The sequence below is a fragment of the Piliocolobus tephrosceles genome, chromosome 17, assembly GCF_002776525.5.
Source record: "Piliocolobus tephrosceles isolate RC106 chromosome 17, ASM277652v3, whole genome shotgun sequence".
Lineage (NCBI taxonomy): Eukaryota > Metazoa > Chordata > Mammalia > Primates > Cercopithecidae > Piliocolobus > Piliocolobus tephrosceles.
In genome coordinates this window covers 61984079-62007557 of record NC_045450.1, presented here as the reverse complement: position 1 = coordinate 62007557, position 23479 = coordinate 61984079, and the positions used below count along the sequence as shown (strand labels likewise).

At 41.5% G+C, this 23479-nt stretch overlaps 1 protein-coding gene across 2 annotated transcripts in view; it reads left to right on the top strand.

Annotated features, from left to right (window-relative positions):
• The window catches only part of ADAMTS18 (ADAM metallopeptidase with thrombospondin type 1 motif 18), a 153670-nt gene extending 130569 nt beyond the window's left edge, over nucleotides 1-23101 (top strand). The window contains exons 17-23 of one of the 2 annotated variants that reach the window (XM_023226867.3): nucleotides 5171-5312; nucleotides 8146-8272; nucleotides 10402-10606; nucleotides 12586-12768; nucleotides 14100-14312; nucleotides 15967-16114; nucleotides 21160-23101. In XM_023226867.3, coding sequence (XP_023082635.2) covers nucleotides 5171-5312; nucleotides 8146-8272; nucleotides 10402-10606; nucleotides 12586-12768; nucleotides 14100-14312; nucleotides 15967-16114; nucleotides 21160-21275 — 1134 coding nt within the window. In that variant the 3' untranslated portion in view covers nucleotides 21276-23101. The remainder of the gene's footprint in view (nucleotides 1-5170; nucleotides 5313-8145; nucleotides 8273-10401; nucleotides 10607-12585; nucleotides 12769-14099; nucleotides 14313-15966; nucleotides 16115-21159) is intronic. The other variant, XM_023226866.3, reaches the window with a different exon arrangement.
• The last annotated feature ends 378 nt before the right edge of the window (nucleotides 23102-23479 follow it).

Sequence of the window (23479 nt, the reverse complement as noted above, 5' to 3'; positions counted from 1 at the left end):
ATGATATTATGCAATGGATTTCTTCCCCTACTGCTGTTTAATATTCTGATCAGTGCTGGTACTACCTTCGGTTCAAGGATTTTACTTTGCTGAGGATCCTCATTTTCAAGTTTAGGAAAGGGGATGTGGGAAATGCAGTGTAACAGTTTTATCCTCTTCAGAGGGGGAATAGAAATCTTCAAAGAAAAGAGAAGGGTTTAATTGTTTTTGTTTTTGAGACGATGTCTCACTCTGTGGCCCGGGCTGGAGTGCAGTGGTGCGACTATAGCTCACTGCAGCTTCCAACTCCTGAGCTCAAGCAGTCCTCTCTGCCTCAGCCTCCCAAGTAGCTGGGACTATAGGCATACACTACAACATCTAGTTTTTTAAAATTTTAGTTTGGAGATGGGGTCTTGCTATGTTGCCCAGGCTGATCTTGAACTCCTGAGCTCAAAAGATCCTCCTGCCTCAGCTTCCCAAAGTGCCAGGATGATAGGAGTGAGGCGGTATGCCTGGCCAGAAACTCAGGTTTTGTTGCTTTGTGGCTTCCTTGCTGTAATCGTCACCAAGATTTGTTATTATTATTTTTTTTCATGTGCAGTTATATACTTTATTCATGTTACTGTCGTTTATCATTTCTTTCAGTTTTCTTTTATTTATTTTTTTATTATACTTTAAGTTCTAGGGTACATATGCATAACGTGCAGGTTTGTTACATATATATATCTGTGCCATGTTGGTGTGCTGCACCCATCAACTCGTCAGCACCCATCAATTCATCATTTATATCAGGTATAACTCCCCAGTGCAATCCCTCCCCCCTCCCCCCTCCCCATGATAGGCCCCAGTGTGTGATGTTCCCCTTCCCGAGTCCAAGTGAACTCATTGTTCAGTTCCCACCTATGAGTGAGAACATGCGGTGTTTGGTTTTCTCTTCTTGTGATAGTTTGCTAAGAATGATGGTTTCCAGCTGCATCCATGTCCCTACAAAGGAATGCTCATCATAACTCGCCATCAGAGAAATGCAAATCAAAACCACAATGAGATACCATCTCACACCAGTTAGAATGGCAATCATTAAAAAATCAGGAAACAACAGGTGTTGGAGAGGATGTGGAGAAACAGGAACACTTTTACACTGTTGGTGGGATTGTAAACTAGTTCAACCATTATGGAAAACAGTATGGCAATTCCTCAAGGATCTAGAACTAGATGTACCATATGACCCAGCCATCCCACTACTGGGTATATACCCAAAGGATTATAAATTATTCTACTACAAAGACACATGCACACGTATGTTTATTGCAGCACTATTCACAATAGCAAAGACTTGGAATCAACCCAAATGTCCATCAGTGACAGACTGGATTAATAAAATGTGGCACATATACACCATGGAATACTATGCAGCCATAAAAAAGATTTGTTATTAATAAGTGATAGCTACAAAGCTTCTTTAGATGATGATGTGATTTCCTCTTCCACCTCAGATTTACTGAACCATTTGCATTCCTTTTATAGGATCCAGAGCACTTGATTTTTTGAGATGGAGTCTTGCTCTGTGGCTCAGGCTGGAGTGCAGTGGCACAATCTCGGCTCACTGCAAGCTCCGCCTCCTGAGTTCATGCCATTCTCCTGCCTCAGCCTCCCGAATAGCTGGGACTACAGGTGCCCCGCCACCACGTCCAGCTAATTGTTTTTTATTTTTAGTAGAGATGGGTTTTCACTGTGTTAGCCAGGATGGTCTCGATCTCCTGACCTCGTGATCCACCCATCTCGGCCTCCCAAAGTACTGGGATTACAGGCGTGAGCCACCGCGCCCAGCCCTAGCACTTGATTTTTAACCCAAGTAACTGTGACTGTGTTGTTTGTCTATATGAATCTGTCTCATCTTCTCCACTGGGGGATATCGCTTCTCCTCCTCCCAAAAGTCATTGTTTTTTGTCTTCACCATGGAGGTCACAAGAGACATGATATTGGCTTAGATCAGGGCAGCAGCAACATATATGAGGTAGTAAGATATGAGAGAGGGTGAAAGTTAAAGTAACACCATTTCTGATCTATTAAATATGAGTGTCAGAAAAAGAGAAGTCTAAAATGGGTCCAAGTTTTTATTTTGGCCTCTTCAACTGGAAGGGTATTCCCTATGAGCAGTCTTTCAAGGAGAGGCAGGGAAGTTAGACATTGATACACTTTTAAGCATTCAAGTGTCGATGACAAGTAGACAATCATAGTATAGGAGATGGGCGTCACAGGCTGGGCTTCATCCATAGCTGTGCATCCAGTATGGTAGCCATTAGTCACATGTGGTTATTGAAATTTAAATTAAAAGGCCCTTTACTTTGACCACGCGAGTGCATTTCACGCGCTTAGTAACCACGTGTGGGGCAGCTACGGTGGTCACATCCTGGTGGAGGTGAGGGGAGACGGAATCAGTGTGTAGTAAAGAACTCAGACTTGGAGCCAGGACAGGGCATCCTGAGTGACAGTAGGGGAGGAGGAGGAGGATACAGATACAGACGCAGAGACATGTTTGACAATGGGAGATTGGGTGAGTTCCCTTCTTGTTGATTGCATTGATAATCTTTTATGGTTGGCTTGAGTGAAGGTCTGGGGAAGCTTGACATCTGGTTGTTTTTGCTTAATACTGGTGATGCTTTTATCATCACAGTCTTTTTCTTAAACACATTTTTTTTTTTTCTTAAACATGTCCTGCTGTTCACAGCAACATTTAAAAATGTTTTGCAGTGAAACCACAGGCCATGTATGGCTTAGGCTCTAGAATCTGTCTAAAAGGTGAAAGGGGAATATATTTCAGATGCCTGTTGAAAATCTGTCAAACTACTTTTTTAATCAGCAGAACGTAAGTCCTAGAAGCTCAAAAGGCAAGAACTAATGTTCTTTTATATATATTTTTTTTTTTTTTGCGTTTCTACTGGGGATCTGTTCCCCTATGGCAGATAATATTAGGATCTAGTCTGAATGGGAGGAATGGGGTGGTACCAGAAAGTGGAGATGAATAAGTTAATTTCTTTCTGCATAGCACTTGAACTTAAGCTTGCCTCTACTACGTGCGTATGTGTGTGATGCCACCCCTTTGTATTGCAATATCATTCTGCCTTGTGGGCCTTAGCGCACCATAACTTTTATGCATTGCACTCATACTGTATTGCCACACAAGTAAATACGGTACACTGCATAATTTTCTCTGGTACAAGGTCTCTGCGTTTTTGTTGCATAAAAAAAAAAAAAAAAAAGCAAAATAAGTGCTACATTTGAAATGCCGCTTTAACTGAATAAGAAATTGAACTATCAACCGGCATCAGGATCATCTTCTGAATGTAAAACTGCTCTCACAATTCTAGTTTGACCGTGAATAAAACTGTAAAGTTTCGGTATTAATATCAGATGAAAACATGAACAGAAACACTGCAGGAAAGCATACTATTTATTCAAAAATACTATGGAAATAAAGCAAGCATAGTATTTATTCAACATGTATGAAATGTGTTAAGTTGAACACAGGATTCCAAGAACAGCTGTATGGCTCAGCTGTGAAAGTTTAAAAGAAAAAAAAAAGCAAAGCAAAGGCTAGAAAGATCTTCAAAACCAAAAGACTCCTAAGACTGATTTTGAGATTTTCTTTTTATTAGCGACTGATAATAATTGGGCATTTGTTCATGTAATGGTACTACCTGTTGTGTTTCGTATTGATATTGTTTTGGATGGGGGTGGGGGAACACAGATCCATCTGTTAACATTTTGATTGTTTCTGGGAGGCATCAAGATTTGTTTTGTTGCACTACAAAGTGATGTGTACACCATGGAATCTTAAGAGTCAGTCATAATACTTGTAGAGACATTTAAGCCAATAGCAAAATAGAAACCATTGTGTAGCATCCTAAAGAGTGATCTGGTAAAATGAAGGACCTTGAACAGCTGCCACCCACCAAACTCTAGTGGAGGCGGGATCCCACCAGACGGAGACAGAGCCAGGGGTTCCTATTTTTAAATGGCAATCAGCTTTGCTTCTTGGGCATGAATGCCCAGTTCTAGTGGTAAAGTATTTTCCACAAGATTCATGGAGTGGGAAAGAACTAGCTATTTATATTCATGCTTTGAGCTTGAATAAGAAAAAAGAAAAAGAAAAGAAAGAGGAGTAGTTAAGAGGGCATTAAGAAGGCAGACAGATGTGTTTCCTACATCAAAAACAAGGTGATGCATTTTTGCATTGTGTAGGCACATTTTGGTTGGTGGCTTTATTTAAGCTCAGTCCCTAGTCACTTGTGCGATCTTGCACAAGTTGTTTTTTTTTTTTTTTTTTTCAGTGAAAACATAGGCAGCTACATTATAGAGTTGTTAGAAGAACGTTTTATGATGCATTAAGAATGCCTGCAGAGTGCCGGGCACTTGGGAAGTGCCCAAAATGTGATTGCTCTTATTTTAGTAGTCAGACTTTATAGGATCAGATTTATCCTAAGTCGTTGCCTTTTCGGAGGTTAAGTCTATTCTAATGCCTATATTCCAATTCCTGATTCTGAACATGTTTCTTTTTTTCTTACCTGCTCATCCTTGCACACGGTTAACAAATTCTCTTTGGGAAAATTTTCTATGGAAATTACATTAGAAACACATTTGGATTCTAAAGTTGACGATAGCAAGTCTAAGTGGGGTATTCTGTGAGTTTTGGAGTGCTTCCCTTGTTTCAACTTCCACTAGCACTCAGGAGAGAGCTTGTAAGTTGTGACCTATAAATGTAGATTCAGTTTTAACTATTATCTGCAAGGCACCACTCTGTGTGCTTATCATGGTAGGTTTTTAACTTAGGGTTTAGACCCAACAATATAACCTTTCTGTCTTCATTATAATACATATACGTGTGTGTGTGTGAGAGAGACAGAGAGAGAGACTGTGTGTGTGTGTGTATGGTATGGGCTTATGGCAAATGTCAGTTGTGTTTTGCTCTTCAGAATCTGCCTAAATCACAGTTTTGATAACATGAAGTTACACATTTTAAAGTGTCCTGGGAAAACCTTAAGTCAACATAAAACATACTTGGGAACAATGAAGTATACCAATGTTAAGGTCAAAATGTCATGTAAATATCTTTAAAATGTTCGGTAAGACTTCTGGAATTTCAGGGTCTGACCTGTATCTTGATCTCTGATTTTTATCTTACACTGTCCAGATTCTGATGCAAGGCAAAAATCCAGGGATAGCTTGGAAGTATGCATTTCCCAAGGTCATGAATGGAACTCCACCAGCCACAAAAAGACCTGCCTATGCCTGGAGTATCGTGCAGTCAGAGTGCCCCGTCTCTTGCGGTGGAGGTAGATGATTTTCTCAGTCTGTCTTCCAAGTCTGTATCTTCTAAAACAGGTTCTTTCACTCCAGGCATCTTTAACATAACGTGGTTTACATAAGCCACCCAACAACTGTCTTTTATAAGAACCATCACCATAAAAGCAAATATTATGGCATCAGTTAAGGATTTTCCTATGTGGTAAGGAATCAACTCTCAGAAAGCTCAAATCAACCACAACCAAGGCTCAAAACTTACACATCTAAAACTGATGGGAAATACATATAAAATATATTGACTTATTTACAAATACAAGCATATTTATATTATATTTTTATATGTTTTTTTTTTTTAATTTTCAGCTTATAATTTAGTTTCCCCCAGTCTTGACTTTTCTGTTGTCATAAGCCTTCCATTTGGAAGTTGTAAAAGCTAGGGTCAAGACAAGTGAGGACACAAACATGGCAGACTTAAGAGGTCTATCTGAAACATGGCTATCCCCTCAGGGGTAAGGCCAGCAAAGGCTGTCTCACTAGAGGAATGGATTAAATCTGAGACAACCCTTGCAAGGAAGGAACAGCAGCAACCATCTATTTGGTGAGGAGAAGGAAGGCATTTTATTTAGATGTGAACAGTGTCACATATTTGGGGGTTAAACAATTGTCACACTTGCCCATTTGGGAGGAAGAATAAGTGCCCAAAAATAAGTTCCTGACACCAAAGCATGAATGTTGGTCTCTCATTTCCTATTATTCACAGCACCTGGTGACAGTGAGACTTCCTACTGGTTACATCCCACTAAGCATTATAAGCCTTCTTAGAATTGGAGACAGAGCAAAGACACAGCAAATGAATAAATTCTTCTATCTGAGAGGCCTATCTATAGGTCCATGCTAATTAACAAAATATGAAAAAATACTTTTTAAGTACATATATATAAAATAATTAAAAAGTAATACATTTTCTAGTAATACACATTTTAAAGGCAATGGGCTATAAAGAAGAAAGGTAATCCCCATAATTTGTAAATAGGCAATAGCCAATGTTAATAGTTTGATCTGTATCATTTTATTTTTCCCGTATGTACATATAAGCAAATGTGTTTGACAGACTCACATACCGTGAGTATCATTTGTATCCCTCTGTACTGAAATCACGTTACAGACATCTCTTCACACTGTTTCATGTAGTCATAGATTATGAGGTTTTTCTTATATCCAGTGTTTCTTGAGAACATTTCCAGTAGCTTTCTGGTATTCCAGGGAGAGCACAATGCCTTGGGAAGGAGAGAAGTTTGATTTGCTTTCCATTTATAGAAACTAAATCCAGCCAAGAGGAGGATGGAGAGGAAGCCAGTTGTGGAAATCTCGCCTTGCCCTGACTTAGCAACCCCTTCGCATGACTCACAGACTCTGATGTGTCGTATATCCAAGAAAAAAAGAATTCAGATGAATAAGTCCTATTAAAGTCAACAGTTAACTTCAAGGAATGTTGATTTTGTGTGTGTTCTTTTTTTGAGATAGGGTCTCACTCTGTCACCCAGGCTGTGGTGTCACCCAGGCAATTATGGCTCACTGCTGCCTCAACCTCTGGGGCTCAAGCGATCCTACCTCACCTTCTCCACCTTCCCAAGTAGCTGGGACTATAGGTGCCTGCCACTATGCCTGGCCTGTTTTTTTCTTTTTTATAGAGATGGGGTTTCACCATCTTGTCCAGGCTGGTCTCAAACTCCTGGCCTCTAGCAGTCCGCCTTCCTTGACCTCCCAAAGTGCTGGGATTCTCAATGTGAGCCACCGTGCCCGGCCCTGATGTGGTTTTCATTAAGTGCCTCCTGAAAGCCAACCTGCTTCAGCCCCAGGAGCTGGACTAACTGCTAATCATTATAGCAGGAGTGACTCATTTTTTTCTCAGATTACATTTGAAGACAAAGTTCCAATGGAAATAAAAAACACAATTCTATTATTCATATATTTTTTAAAAAATGTATGCCCCGATAAGAAGTCCTGAAATTAATGTGGAAAGCAAGGCAGTGGGATGCCTTAACTAAGGAAGCAAAAGCAGAGGCCGGGAGCAGTGACTCATGCCTGTAATCCCAGCACTTTGGGATGCCGAGGCAGGTGGATCACTTGATATCAGTACTTTGAGACCAGCCTGACCAACATGGCCGTCTCTACTAAAAATACAAAAATTAGCTGGGTGTGGTGTCACATGCCTGTAATCCCAGCTACTTGGGAGGCTGAGGCAGCAGAAGCAGTTGAACCCCGGAGGCAGAGGTTGCAGTGAGCCAAGATCATGCACTCCAGCCTGGGTGACAGAACGAGACTCCATCTTAAAAAAAAAAAAAAAAAAAAAGCAAAAAGCAGAGCCCTGGCTGACAGGTTTTAATACATATTTAGTGAGTTCTACTCTTTGCTTTTATGTGCCCCATACTCTTAGGGAAGTATGAGATGTTTCATGGTAAGGCAAAAATCTTAGGATTTCCACACATAATTCACTAATGGTTTTTCTTTGAAGAACATGACCCATCTGATAATAAAGTTTGCCTGGGATGTTTCCCTTTATAGTCATTCTGTTTTCAAAAGGTTGTATTTATCACTTTATGGTTCTAGTATCCACATCAGTCTTGAAAACCAATAATTTACATGTTAAAAGTATTAAAATATAAAATGTATTATTTTAGGGAAGGGAATGGAATTCAAATTAGTTGCAGATTTCATCAAAAGGAGGTGCTTCCACAAAATAGTTGGATTCCGTATCTGAAATAAAATATCACAATGCTGATAAATCAGAAGCTAAACTTAGAAACCAAATTGAAATAATAATCTATAATTTTCACTTTGTCACTTCTGATGTCTTATCAGGTTACATAAATGTAAAGGCCATTTGCTTGCGAGATCAAAATATTCAAGTCAATTCCTCATTCTGCAGTGCAAGAGCCAAGCCAGTAACTGAACCCAAAATCTGCAACGCTTTCTCCTGCCCGGCTTAGTAAGTCATTTGGAAATGTCTTTTTGTTTACTTTTGTACTTGTATGCCTTCATTGTTCTTATGAGATGATGAAAGCCCACTGTCAATCCTGCTAATGGAAAGTGATTTAAAGGTAGATGCAATACATTAAAAAGTAATAGAAGAAGATGAACTAGGTGTGGTGGCACATGTGTGGTCCCAGCTACTTGGGAGGCTGGAGAGGGAGGATCACTTGAACCCACGAGTTCCAGGCTGCAGTGAGCCATGATTGTGCCACTTACATATTAGCCTGGGTGAAAGAGTGAGATCTTGTCTAAAAACATTTTTTTTTTTAAAAAAAGAAGATGGTTGAAGTTTACATATGAGTTGAAAAACACAAATTTACTTTTGGTACTCACTTGACTTTGGCTTGATAGCCAGGAATAAAGCTATTTAAAAGCAAGCTTACTTGGGATATGAAGGCGTCCTTTTTTTGGAGGGGAGGAAGAGCATGGAGTCTCTCTGCTGCCCAGGCTGGTGGAGTACAGTGGCTTCATGATAGCTCACTGCAACCTCTGCCTCCTAGATCTGAGCAATTATTGTGCCTCAAGCACCTGAGTAGCTGGGATTATAGGTGCGCGCCACCACGCCTGGCTGATTTTTATACTTTTAGTAGAGATGGAGTTTTGCCATGTTGGCCAGGTTGGTCTCGAACTACTGGCCTCAAGTGATCTGCCTGTTTTTAGCATCTCAAAGTTCTGGGATTACAGGCATGAGGTGCTTTTTTCTTTTACCCTTTGCATAAGGATTCCTCTTCTCTGAATGGAATCAGATACATATATAACACAGAATCCTAAATTAGTTCAATTTGCATGTGGTTGTGTGCTTAACTTTTATGCAAATGGTCCAAGAATTTAAAAATCATAATATTATGCAGGCCATAAAACCCCAAATGCAAAATTACACAGTAGCAAGACACAAAATAAAAAGAATAGGGTATGGGGTGTAGGCCAAGTGGTAACTCCACCGCTGATGACGGCAGCCTTGGAGGAGCTCAGTGAGTTTGTTCTTGGATTGACTTTAGGCACACCATTGTTTGAAGACTAATTTTAAGTAATCTTCCCAGTCAAATGGAGTCTCTTTTATGTGATTTGTCTTCTGCCAAATATATTTATATAGAATGGACAGAGTTTCTTCTAAAGCAGTATTGTATTCACCGATGTTTTAGATCATCTTAATAAGTGGTGTTTGGTTTGTGGTGATGTAGTTGTATTACACCATCTTTATATATAAAGATGTTCATATGTATATATATACATATACATACACACGCACAGTCGTTTTTTCTTATAAATAATAGTGTATTTGTCATAATCTGAGGCTGAGGCAGGAGAATCACTTGAGCCCAGGAGGCGGAGGTTGCAGTGAGCCAAGATCAAGATTCCATCTCACAAACGAAGTTTGAATTGATAAACCATTCAAATATATACCAAATCTCAAACAGATAGCTATTTTAAAAAATGGTCTGGCAAATTTTAAAGAAAACGAAAGCATGTATTTAACCCATCAGTAAATTCAGGGGTAATTAGAAAAGTAATTTGAGGAAGTACCCACTTAAAGTATCCCCTGTGAGACCTTCTCTAAATGTACCCCTCTCTCCTGCACAAACCTCTCTCTCTGTCTCTCTCACTGATCACTCTTCCATGAGCCTCACCATTGTATTTTATGTTGACTTCCATGGCAGCACTTATCAGAAAGTATTGTATTTGTTCACATATCCACCTCTTTACTGTGTTATAGGCTCCTTAATGGAGAGTGCTGTTGCCTTAATATTTTCAATCCTAATGCTTATGAGAGTCCCTGACACATAGTTAAAATCCCAGCAAATTTGGCTCAATGAATTGTGCGGATTTTAAAGTGATGCGGATTTCTTCTCATGTAGAAGCAGGAGTGTATTTGTAGAACTGTGGGATGATTAAATGTGATTCCTTATATCTGGATCACATTAATATAAGCCTCTGGATCCATCAAAGAACAATTAGAACAACTTATCTTATTGGTTCTGAAATTGATTGATGGCTTCCATAGGTGGTCTACCTTTCACAATAACTGCTTTGGAAGTTATTGTACAAAGTTTGGCTTCATTGGAAGTATTTGTTTTGCACTGAAAGCTGGATGCCAGATGAATGGAGTACATGCAGCAAGTCCTGTGCTGGAGGCCAGCAGAGCAGAAAGATCCAGTGTGTGCAAAAGAAACCCTTCCAGAAGGAGGAAGCAGTATTGCATTCTCTCTGTCCAGTGAGCACACCCACTCAGGTCCAAGCCTGCAACAGCCACGCCTGCCCTCCAGAATGGAGTCTTGGACCCTGGTCTCAGGTAACAGGAGAAAACTTGGGAGTTACTGGTCTCGTTCCCCATGAAGGCAAGTGGGGTACAGGTGTCTTTTCTCTCCAGGGGGCTCTTGGCGGTTTACATCTTCATGGGAATCTGCATTTTAACTAATGTTCTTGAGGGAATCTTATGAAATCTGAAGTTTCAGCATGCCTCTCCCAGAGCTTAGGATCCTCCTCAGAGGACCAGAAATTGGAGTGTGGGGGCCATTTAGGCCAGACTTGTGAGCACAGCTAGAAAGGATTCCAGTGTCAGAAGACTGGCGTAGAGACCTGGCTACGGAATTCTCCAAAGCTAATGGGAAACACAAATACAAAGAATGAAGCACAGAAGAGATATTTAACTCTTGCTTCAATGGGAAAGCGGTAAAGTTAGAAGAATACACAGAAAAGTAGGGCATAGAGTTTGCTATAGTCACAAATTCCCAGTGAAAGATATAAAATTTTAAAGTTAGAAGAGACATAGAGCTACCTGTCATTCACAGCTCAGAATTCCCTCGAAAGCAAAGGTTCTCAACTATCGGTAAGTTTGCCTACCAGGGGACATTTTGGATTGTCACCACTTAAGGAGATGAGTGCTCCTGGCATCTAGTGAGGTAGGAGTGAATGTCCTACACAGTCAGGGCAGCTGCTCACCACAAAGAACTATCTGATCCAGAATGTCAGTGGTGCTGAAGGGAAGAAGCCCTGCCCTAAGCATTCCAATCCTAATGCTTACAAGAGTCCCTGACACATAGTTAAAATCCCAACAAATTTGGCTCAATGAATTGTGCAGATTTTAAAGTGATGTGGATTTCTTCTCATGCAGAGGCAGGAGTGTATTTGTAGAACTGTGGGATGATTAAATGTGATTCCTTATATCTGGATCACATTAGTATAAGCCTCTGGATCCATCAAAGAACAATTAGAACAACTTATCTTATTGGTTCTGAAATTGATTGATGGCTTCCATAGGTAGTCTGCCTTTCACAATAACTGCTTTGGAAGCAGTTATTGCAGTGATAGCTCAACCGCTGCTCAATCATGGCTGGCAAACAAATTTTAGGGAAGAATGAAAAAAGGGCAAGAGTTTTACCATCTGAACTATGAAGCCAGGTAGCAGCCACTGAAGACAGTTCTGCTGTGTTTTCCTTTAGGGTATATTAGATGCTGCAGGGTGCTGCTTTCCGATTAATTTCAGCAATATACTACCATATCCCCTACCAGAGGTCAGAGTGAGGCTTTTTTTTTTTTAATGTTAGGACATATCTGTTAGAACAGGGGTCCCCACCCCCCAGGCCATGAAGAAGTACCTGTTCGTGGCCTGTAAGGGACTGGGCTGCCCAGGAGATGAGCAGTGGGCCAGCATCACAGCCTGAGCTCTGCCTCCTGTCAAATCAGTGGCAGCATTAGATTCTCAGAGGAGCTGGAACTCTTTTATGAACTGCACAGGTGAGGGATCTAGGATGCATATTCCTTATGAGAATGTGATGCCTGATGATCTGAGAATCTGATGCCTGATGATCTGAGGTGGAACAGTTTTATCCCAAAAGCACTGCCCTGCCCGTCCATGGAAATACAGTGTTCTGCAAAAGCTGTCCCTGGTGCCAAAGAAATTGGAGACTGCTATGTTAGGGAATTAGGGGTCAGGAGGGAGAGAGAATATTTTTTAGCTTGTTTAGTGGTTCTTTCAAATGAGAGAATATATTCCTTTATAGCAGAGGGTAAATCTTTGTAGTACAGGGTGTTGAGTCTAGTCTCTTTCTTTGCAGTTAGGAATATAATTGTTTTAGCCAAATATATATGGTAGGTATGGATAAAGGGAAATGGGAATGGGGGTGGTTAAGCAGACCTCATAAAAAGAGCCTTAGTTCATGGAGGTCATCCCACCTTTCACAGGAATATTTGTAGTGTTTTTGTTTATGTTTTAATGTGACTACTGAAACCTTAGGGGAATGCAAATAGAACTTTTTTTTCCTTCTCAAGTGTTCCAAGACCTGTGGACGAGGAGTGAGGAAGCGTGAACTCCTGTGCAAGGGCTCTGCCGCGGAAACCCTCCCGGAGAGCCAGTGTACCAGCCTCCCCAGACCTGAGCTGCAGGAGGGCTGCGTGCTTGGACGATGCCCTAAGAACAACCGGCTCCAGTGGGTCGCTTCTTCATGGAGTGAGGTATGGTTTAGAAGTCGCTGCTGGAGTTTCTTGAGATGCTCAGCTGACCCGCTAGCATCTAGGCTCACAGAAGTGCTTCTTGTTGCACACATTGATACCAAATGCCTGCTACGTGCCAGTTCTTCTCTCCTGATTTCTTCATGAAACATTGCTAAAGCACCCCCCACATTGATCAGGCCTATGCCTGAGCAGTAGGGGCGCAAGATTTTGTATAGCACCCATAGAGAAACTTGGATAAGGTATGCCAAGTGCCTTGATAGAAGTCTGTAATTTTATGGGAGAGCTCAAGGTTCACCCATGCTGGACTTCGGGAATAACCCTTATCAGAAGACTTTCTAGGGAGCATGGCCTGAAAAATGAGCAGGAATCAAAGCAAAAGGGGATTTGGGGGGAAGGTTGTGCCAGACAGAAGGTACAACCTCTACTCAGGAGTGATGACAGGTGACTGCACATTAGGTACAGAAGGGACATGGGATGGGGTGGAAAGGGACCTTGGGTGACACACTAGAAATATGTCTCACAAAAACTGGGGAGTCACTTTTATTTATTTTTGAGACAGGGTCTTGCTCTGTTGCCCTACTGTGCAGTGGCACAATCTCAGCTCACTGCAGCCTCCACCTCCCTAGCTCATGTAATCTGCTACCTCAAACTAGAGGCATGCACCACTACACCTGGCTAATTTTTGTAGTGATGTGGTTTCACGATGTTGCTGAGGCTGGTCTTGAACTCCTGGGCTCAAGTGATCTGCCTGCCTCGGGCTTCCAAACTGCTGTGATGACAGACCTGAGCCACTGCACCCAGCCTAAAAGGTTATTTTTGACCCTTATCATGTTACCTCCTATGTGTGAGAGGTTGGGTAAATTTAAATAATTATTTGCTGTACAGTGGTTTTTCCCATTCAGCTCTTAATCCTTTTGTCTGGCCCTTACCCTCCTCAACTCAGATTCTTAACTCCCCAGGCCTTAGGTAGACCTGGACCTGAAAGTGTGTAACCCTAAACCTGGAAATCCTTTTGCCCACCTTGCCTTTCTCTTTCTGGACTCCATCTCACACCCATGTGGCATCTCAAGGTCCCTTTTTTGTTTTATGAGGCTAATGATCTGTGTGATTTTGGGAAAGTCAGTTCCATTCGCTGAACTTTGGTTTCCTTACCTATAGCATGAGGTACTTGGCTGCTGTATCTTTAAGATCCTTGAGTGAGTATGGTTGACCTTGTGTAATCCCATCCCTCCTATTTCATGTGGATGGCACAACCTTATGTCAAACTGCATCTGTTCAGAAGATTTGACCCTGGCAGTCTTCACTTTTACATATCCTGTCTTGGCTCCTAGTGTTCTGCAACCTGTGGTTTGGGTGTGAGGAAGAGGGAGATCAAGTGCAGCGAGAAGGGCTTCCAGGGGAAGCTGATAACTTTCCCAGAGCGAAGGTGCCGGAATATTAAGAAACCAAATGTGGACTTGGAAGAGACCTGCCACCAACGGGCTTGCCCAGCCCATCCAGTGTACAACATGGTAGCTGGATGGTATTCATCGCCATGGCAGCAGGTGGGTACAGGCAGATTGAGGAGGTTTCTATTCAAAAAAGTTGCTCTTAGTCTGTTAATGGTTGTCTAAGTAAAAACAACTAAGGGCTCAAGTTCTGAAGGCAGAATGGGTTTTGTTCTTTGGCCATCTCTGCCCATGTGGCCCTGGGCAGGTAACAATCTGTAAACCTCAGTTTTCACATCGAGAAAATTATCATCTGGCAGAGCTGATCATCAGGAAATGTGTATAAAACACTTAGCACCAGGCCAATATTGCTGGTCATTGCTGCTACTGAAACTATCACTCAAGTCTTTGTTTTAGAAATGCTGCTCACAGCCTTTACTCATTTGGTTCTTACATCATGTTTCTGAACAGTGGAATAGCTAATATTTGTCAAGGCATTACTATGCACAGTGCTAAGTACTCCTATTCGTGGATAGTATGGTCCCTAAAGCTCAGAAAGTCAGGCAATTCAGCCAAGGATACTCAAGTTTTAAACTTATCTTTTCTGAAGATTTGGGTGAAACTTTAGCTAGGATTGGTGTGTGGTGCGGTACTTCCAGCATTCCACCCAACAGATGTTGTTGCACAGCTGTTCAGAGGACTCAGGTGCTACCCACCTCAGAGAATCCGGGTAGAGGTATAAATATGTATGTACGTTATCTATTCGGGAGGATCTGGAAACCAACAGAGGAAATTAGCATGATTGTCTCTGGCCAAGCATTGTGCTAGGTGTTATACATATTGCTGGGGATTTCTTTTTAAAATTGACTCTAATTAGATTATTTAAAGGGTCAGCAAACAGTTACCAGCTGGCAAAATCTGCTCCCCCAATATCTGCCTGTTTTTATAAAGTTAAACTGGAAGGCAGCCATGTTCATTTGCTTAATGTATTGACCACAGTTGCTTTAGTGCTGCAAAGGCAGTGACAAGTACTTGCAAGAGGCCGCATGCCTATACAGCCTGAAATATTTACTATCTTCTCCTTTACAGGAAAAGTTTATTTAGATAATTTGATAACAAGACTTGGCCTCAAATTTTAATAGAGACCGAACTACAGTCAATTATAAGGCTTATGTACCTTTTTCTTTAATGCAGTAACTTTAAAATAAGAAAAATCAATTTAAAGGGCTACATGTTTCCCTGGTTCTGGAAAAAAAGACAGTTGAACTGTCTACTTTAAAAAATTTTTAATTGCACAGTGAAATCACCGACTTCTAAGAAGCACCAACTCCAAATGTGGTTCCAGAGCTGTCTCTGACCATTTTTTTCTGGCCCAGTTTTGAACTATGTCCTCCACTACTGCAGCTGCACAGATTGTCTGGAATTCTTTAAATTGTGTGATTAAGTCCCTAGCTGTGTCTGTATTTGTTTCTGCATTCTTAGAGCAGCTTCTGTATTTCTGGAGCTTCTCTTCTTTATGAGTCACTTAACTGGGAGAAACACACACTCTTGGGCTAGATAGATAGCCTTTGCCTAAAACCCTTCTAATCAGATCAAAGGGATCACACTTGTTAGGATAGATGCTATGGACTGTGAGCACATGTGCCTGGCTCCAGCCAATCTGTTTCATCAGCAGGCGTCTTGGTAATGTCATGAAGCATGGGAATTCCTTCTGTTTGATGTCACTGACCTCAGCAGAGTGTTTGACTCCTTCCTCTTCTCTCTCCTGCAGTGCACAGTCACCTGTGGGGGAGGGGTCCAGACGCGGTCAGTCCATTGTGTTCAGCAAGGCCGGCCTTCCTCAAGTTGTCTGCTGCATCAGAAACCTCCGGTGCTACGAGCCTGTAATACAAACTTCTGTCCAGCTCCTGAAAAGAGAGGTAAAAGGCACCATGCTCCAGTGAACTGTACTAGTCTCTAGATAACTTTTTCAAAGCCTACTTTGTTGGTGGTATAGCCTGTGGCATGGGTGAGCCATTTACCCGAAGTCTATGTGACAGTGCTCCCTGGAGTTGTATAAGGTACCACTTTGCGGAAGTTCCCGTCCAAATGAACTTTTGGAGACAGTCTCACTCACTGTCACACAGGCAGGAATACACAGCTCACTTAACCTCCGCCTCCTGGGTTCAAGTGATTCTCCTGCCTCCGCCTCCTGAGTAGCTGGCATTATGGGTGTGTACCACCACGCCTGGCTAATTTTTGTATTTTTAGTAGAGACAGGGTTTCACCATGTTGCCCAGGTTGGTCTCGAACTCCTGGTCTCAAGTGCTGGGATTACAGTCACAAGCCACGTGCCCAGCCTATCCTAGTGATCTTGTTTGCATGGTTCTGAAGGGAATATTTAATTGCCACAATAATGCTTTTTAACCATTATTAATTTCAAAATGGGAACATAAAGGTGAACAAGAATAGCCCTCAGGGAGCTCATATTTTAAAGGAGGAGACAACTACAATCCATACATAAAGATTTTCATATTTGTTGACTATTTTGATTTCTGAATTGTTTTATATATTCATCAGTGAATATGGACTGCCCTAGGACTATACCTAAATATTTTCTTAAAGTTAGTTCAAATAAAGTGCAATGAGTACTCATAGGAAAATGGAAAGTCTGATTCTTCACTATTTAATCTGACAAATGCCAGGAAATATTTTTCAGCCTAATCTGCTTGCCTCGTGCTAAAGAAGCTTGCACAAGACCAAAAAAAAAAAAACTAGCTCCGTAGCAGTTACTCAGAGCCAGATCATCCTAGTCCATGCTGGGATACTGCATAGGGAAGAAATGAGCAAGTGGTCATGTTCTTCCAGACTCTGTCCTCCTTTCTTCACTATCAGTGATTTCCCATTTCCACCCTTAATTGCCAGAGATTCAGCCTATTCAGCCTAGAAGGCCACCAGCACCCCCAACGACAATGGCCGATTATGAAACTGCCAACAGTATCTCCCGGACAGGATGGGGAGAGTCCACATGCACATATGGCCCAGGGAGGCCATTTGTCTTATTGTTTTTTGCTCTCCCAGCACCTAATACCACATTGGGCACACAATAGGTGCTCAGTAAGTCTTAAATGAATACATGCATGAGTGTATAGCTACATGAACGATCGTGTGCAAAGTGCTGTGAGGTCCTCGATCTTGTTCAAAGCGAAGCCACCAAGCACCTTGTATACCTCCCACACTCTTCTAGGGATGAAAGAATAGAGGTGGGTCCTGTTCTTAAAAGAAAGCTACAACAACAAATTTCACAGTGTTACAGTGATGGTCATTCTACCTGTGGTGCTGGAATGAGGGGAGTCATAGGGTGCATATGAGAAACAGCTTATTAAAAGAGGAGCTTCGCTGGGTGTATCACCTGAGGTCAGGAGTTTGAGACCAGCCTGGCTAACATGGTGAAGCCCTGTCTCTACTAAGAATATAAAAACTAGCTGGGTATGGTAGCAGGCACCTGTAGTCCTCGCTACTGGGGGAGGTGGGAGGCTCTCTTGAACCCAGGAGGTGAAGGTTGCAGTGAGTGGAGATTGCACCACTTCACTCCAGCCTGGGCTTTTTTTTTTTTTTTTTTTTTTTTTTTGAGACCCTGTCTCAAAAAGAGGAGCTTCTCTCTGTGCCTCTTGGCTGAGTCAGGTCCCTTTTGGAAGAATAAAGGATACAAGCCCAAGGGTTTGTTCGGGTTTGTTCTGGGCCAAAAATGTGGCCTACAGTTTACTAAGTTGAGGATTTTCTCCCATTCCCATCCCAAGTATAGGGATGATGACATGGTTGGCAGGCTGACTACTATGAACGTCGGTTGAGTGTATTTTCTGGCTGTGAGTTTTCAGAAAACATTAGTGAGCAGTAAGGATGCGCATGGTGGCAGAAGGAAGAAGATTCTGTTCTTGCCTCTTCTCTGAGTCCCCACTATGGACCAGGCACTCTGCTACGTACTGTTAGAGTTTCCTACCGTTATGGAGCTTCCACTTGGGTGTACCCATTGTAGTCACTTAAACTAGATCCTAGAGAAGACCATTCTGCCCATGGTGGCATCCTGTCATCCAATGTCACCAAACAGCCTTGTTGTCCCCTAGACCATACTGAGTGCCAGTCTAGGGGCAGTCATTGTATACCATCATCAGTGTGGGATGCTTTAGCTGGGTGTCTTAGTTAGATCTCCACCTTGGGGAAACCATCGTTATGATTGCACTGTACATATAATATGTAAAATTCTCTTCAGGAAAGAGAGAAGGCCCTAAAGCAGTGATACCACCCAGAGACTTGTGTCACACTGCATTAAAACTGGTTGTTTATGTGTCTGGAAGCTGCCTGGGATGCAGACTAGTCATATTAAGTTAAGGATGACCAGACACTGAATGCTAATAAGCTGCTCCTCACGGAATCCCACATCATGAGATGGGGGCAGGCAGCATTGTATGGTGGAAGGAGCAAGGACTCTAAAATAATAAAAATAGAGTTGAATCCACACTAACTTGACACTTAGTAGCTATGGAGCTTTGGGCAAGTTTTGAAAAAAATGGGAAATAATGCTTACTTTGAAAGATTGTTTTGAGTAGTAAGGAAGGTAATTCAATTTTTCACACATTTCTTTAGCACTTACTATGAACCAGAAACTGTTCTGAGGTCTGATTACAAAAACAGCAACCAGCTAAACAGGCACAGATCCCACCTTCTGACAAGCTTACTTCTAAATGGAAATAGCCAACAGACCAACCAATTAACACCCAGTGTCAGAGAGTAAAGTAGCAGGGGTAAGGAGACAGGAAAACAACTTGAGATTATAATGGTCAGGCAAGACCACTTGATGATTTAGCACTTAAACAGAGACCTCAAGGAAGGTGAGCCACATATGTATCTAGAAGGAAAGTGTTCCTGGCAGAGAGACAGCAACGGCCCCCGAGGCAGGAATATACTAATCTAATTGAGGAATGGCACGATGCTTGGAGTACAAGAAACAAGGTGAAGAGTGATTAAGCAATACATGAAAAGTGATACTGGAGGCCTTGTCAGTCAGCGTAAGTATTTCAGATTTAACTCTGAGTATGACGGAAGCCAATGGAGAACTTTGAGCAGAAGAGCAATAGGATCTAGCTTTAGGAAGATTACTGGCCGTTAAGGTGAAAGGAGTGCAGGTTGTCTAGAGTAGAACAAGGACTTGTCAACTGTGCCAGGAAGTGGATGGAGGAGGTTCCACTAGAGCAGTGGCAGTACTGAAGAGGTTAGACGCTGGGTGTATTTTAAAGATTGAGCCAAGAGTATCTGCTGATTGCATGAAGAATTTGAAGCAAAGCAGTGATTCCAAGGTCATCTTCAATAGTGTAAATCAAATACCTGACTCACAGTAATTATTATAATCAAAAACACTTGTACTGACAGAATAGTAATACATCTCACTTCTGCTTCCTGACTTACATGAAGGGGGTGTATAAAAAGGAATTTTAGGCAGAAGAATCAAGGCTTGAAGAAGGAACTCTAAGGATTTCTGAATTGTGTGTAGTGTAGACTCTAAACATTTTCAAAGTCAAAACTGTGCCTTAAAAATACAGTAAAATGGGCTGGAGGTGGTGGCTCATGCCTGTTATCCCAGCACTTTGGGAGGCTGAGGCAGATGGATCACCTGAGGTCAGAAGTTCGAGACCATCCTGGCCAACATGGTAAAACACTGTCTCTACTAAAAATACAAAAATTAACTGGGCTTGGTGGTGGGTGCCTGTAATCCCAGCTACCCAGGAGAACCATTTGAACGCATGAGGCAGAGGATGCAGTGAGCCGAGATTATGCCATTGCACTCCAGCCTGGGCAACGAGAGCAAAATTCCTTCTCAAACAAAACAGTAACATGACTAGGCCCTTGCTCCTAAAACATGCACTTATGTTTACATATCCATTCACATGCATTTTCTATCTCCTGAGGCCCATCTGAGTAAGAGGTCCTGATGTACAGTGAAAAAATCACATCTGTCCTGTTCATTGAACAACTAAAGAAATTAGCAAGGACTGGTGTTGACTTAAACTCATTTACTTGCAAACTGGTTGAGACTGACTTAAACCTACACAGAAAGTTGGAGACCCAGCTTTTTCAGATAATCTCAATCCATTTGCAGGCAAATCAGGTGGCTTGGCTCCCAATATATCGGGCTCCTTGCTCCTGAAATTATACTTCATGGACCAGCAGCACACCCTCCCTTAAAGCTCCCCTCTGACAGCCCTTCTCAATCAGAACCAGTGGTACCAGTGGTTTAATAAAATACTTACGAGATTCCTAAAGCACTGTTTTAGGGTATTTCCCTGGACACTGAATTCAGTGGTAGCTCCTGAATTCAGGCTACACAGAGAGGATCAGACATTGATCTTGGATTGGATGTAACATTTTTTAAAAACAAATCATTTAATTTTTGCTAATGGTCAGTCTTTTCTTGGCATCTAAATCCTGCCCCTACCACACTCCCCTACCAAAGTCCCAATGTTTAATGAGAAGAACCACATGTGGGCCCAAGACCTTTGTTCTGTAGGCCCTCACCTTAAGAAAAAGGTGCTATGTTCATATTAATAAATCATAATATTATTAATAAATCATAATATGCAAATCACCAAAGGTTGGGTGCAGTGGCTCACACCTGTAATCCCAGTACTTTGGCAGGCCGAGGCAGGCAGATCACTTGAGCTCAGGAATTCCAGACCAGCCTGGTCAGCATGGTGGAAAACCCCGTCTCTACTAAAATATACAAAAACTAGCCGGGCTTGGTGGCACATGCCTATAGTCCCAGCTACTTGGGAGGTTTAGGCAGGAGAATCGCTTGAACCTGGAGGGGCAGAGGTTGCAGTGAGCGGAGATCATACCACTACATCCAGCCTGGGTGACAGAGTGAGACTCCATCTCAAACAAACAGAATAGACACCCTAACCAACATACTACATGTATTTTCTTATTTTAGAGGATCCATCCTGTGTAGATTTCTTCAACTGGTGTCACCTAGTTCCTCAGCATGGTGTCTGCAACCACAAGTTTTATGGAAAACAATGCTGCAAGTCATGTACAAGGAAGATCTGATCTTGGTGTCCTCACCAACATCTTAGGGCCAGGAGCTTACCTTTCAACCTCTGGAGAGACCAGCTGCCTTTGAGACCAGGAGCTGAGTACTGAGAACCATTTGTGAGCTGCAGCTGTGATGAAGGAGCCTGCTCTGAGGAACAGACAGGTTGCCACCAGGCTCCTACTTCAATTCCCTGAAGCACATGGTACTCTGAAGCACTTGAAAATGGGAAGCGATGACAAATCTGACTTTTAAAAAATCTTTGATTTGCACTGTTATATGCAAGAAGTGGTGAATCACACTGAGATATGTCGATCTGGGGAAAGACCCCCTTTGAATTTCAAAGGGTTCAAGGGCAAAGACATCTGTTTTAAAAAGGTCCTTTATGACTTCAGGTTAAAGACTGAGACTCAGAACTTTCAAATCTGGATGGAATACCTTGCCTAACTGTTGCGTGGAGTTCACAGTTTGACTAACCCTGTGAACATCCAAGCCAGGAGTTCTATGAGAAGCCAAATGGTGCTCGCAATTGTGCTTGCTGCTGGACTGGCAAGCTTCATGTTATGTTTATTTGGTGTGTGTGTGTCTTTATTATTTTGTTTAAACTATATTCTGCTTACAGAGAGTCTCTAAGACTAAAATTAACAACTTGAAAAGTATTCCAAGGAATATTATGAAAATAGGGCAACATGGACTGTTTAAGATCTCCATGTAATTGAAATTCATGCAAGAAAACAACTCATATTAAAGATAAATATGGATGCCCCTCACATGTTATCAACCTCGTAACTTTTGGTGCTTGCTGAATCAGTCCATGAAAACCTATAGCCTGCTCCTTGAGCAAGATACCCATTTCTGGTATTTAAAAAATATCTAGGAGGAGCTAAATGGCAAAACAGCAGTGTTGTGAGGGAGAAGGGACCATCATTTATAATGCTCTGTACATACCATCAGAGCTGCTTGGAAAATTGAAGGCTTCTTGTGGCTTCTTCCTACCAACTGGTATGTTTAAATTTGCCCTAGGATCTAGTTAACAGCAAAAAAAAAAAAAAAAAAAAGAAAGAAGGAAACAGTGGTAATAAAAAAAAATCCATCTGTCTACTTGCTATGTTAAAATTAATAAATCATAATATGCCAAGACCCTCACTGAATAAGAGTATTTTCAGCCATCAGAAGCCAGCTGTTGGTAGGCATTAATGAGTTTAAAATTGTTCTCAATTGAAAAAAACATCACACTATTTTGCCAAAACCAAAGTAATTATAATACTGTGTCCTCCTGTAATTTTTTGAGAAGTGGTTATAAAGGGCATATTTACATAAATTCTACTTTATTCCTCAACTTCTTTGATGAATGTAACCCAATTTTACTTCTTTAAAAAGTCTCAATTCAGGCTGGATTAGCCAGCTCAGCATAATCAACTAGACAGTGGTTTGTTAAATTTAGCAGCATACTTTGTTCCCATTCTAATTAAAATCCTGAGTTCTTGAATCCCAGAAAAATAATGCTTAGAAACTTCTCTCCATCTGCTTGGCTTGGCTTGGCCTAGAGGAGTAGCCATTTTATCAACAGGGGGAAAAAAAAAAAAACAGTTCTCTACTACAACCCCCTTGTCTTCTGAAAAACAGCAAGTTATTTCTTTATATAATTATCATTTTATTATTTTATGGAAAATTAATTTATTAATTAATAGCCTATTATGTGTTCTCACTTGCTTCTCTAAGTAATATTTTGAGAAAAAATGTTGAATAAAACCATGGATTATAGAGAAAAGTCAAAATATATGTGTAATATTTAATTATTTTATAAGTTTTATAATAAAGTATTCCATTTCTTTATCTTTGACACTTGTTAAATTCTTGAATAAGTTAGTGAAAAGTCAGTAATCACCAAGGTAATTTAACTGTATAACTGTCAGTCAGGACTCTTAGAGAATGGTTGGGTGCAGTGGTTCACCTCCATAATTCCAGCACTTTGGGAGGCCAAGACGGGTGGATCACCTGAGTCCAGGAGTTCAATACCAGCCTGGCCAACATGGCAAAACCCTGTCTCTATTGAAAATACAAAAAATTAGCCAGCTGTAGTGGTGCATGGCTATAGTCCCAGCTCCTTGGGAAGCTGAGGCTGCAGTGAAATGAGATTGCGCCACACCGCTCCCCGCTGCCCCGCTGGGTGACGGAGAGAGACTGTCTCAACAACAACAAATCTTAGAGAGTAACTTCA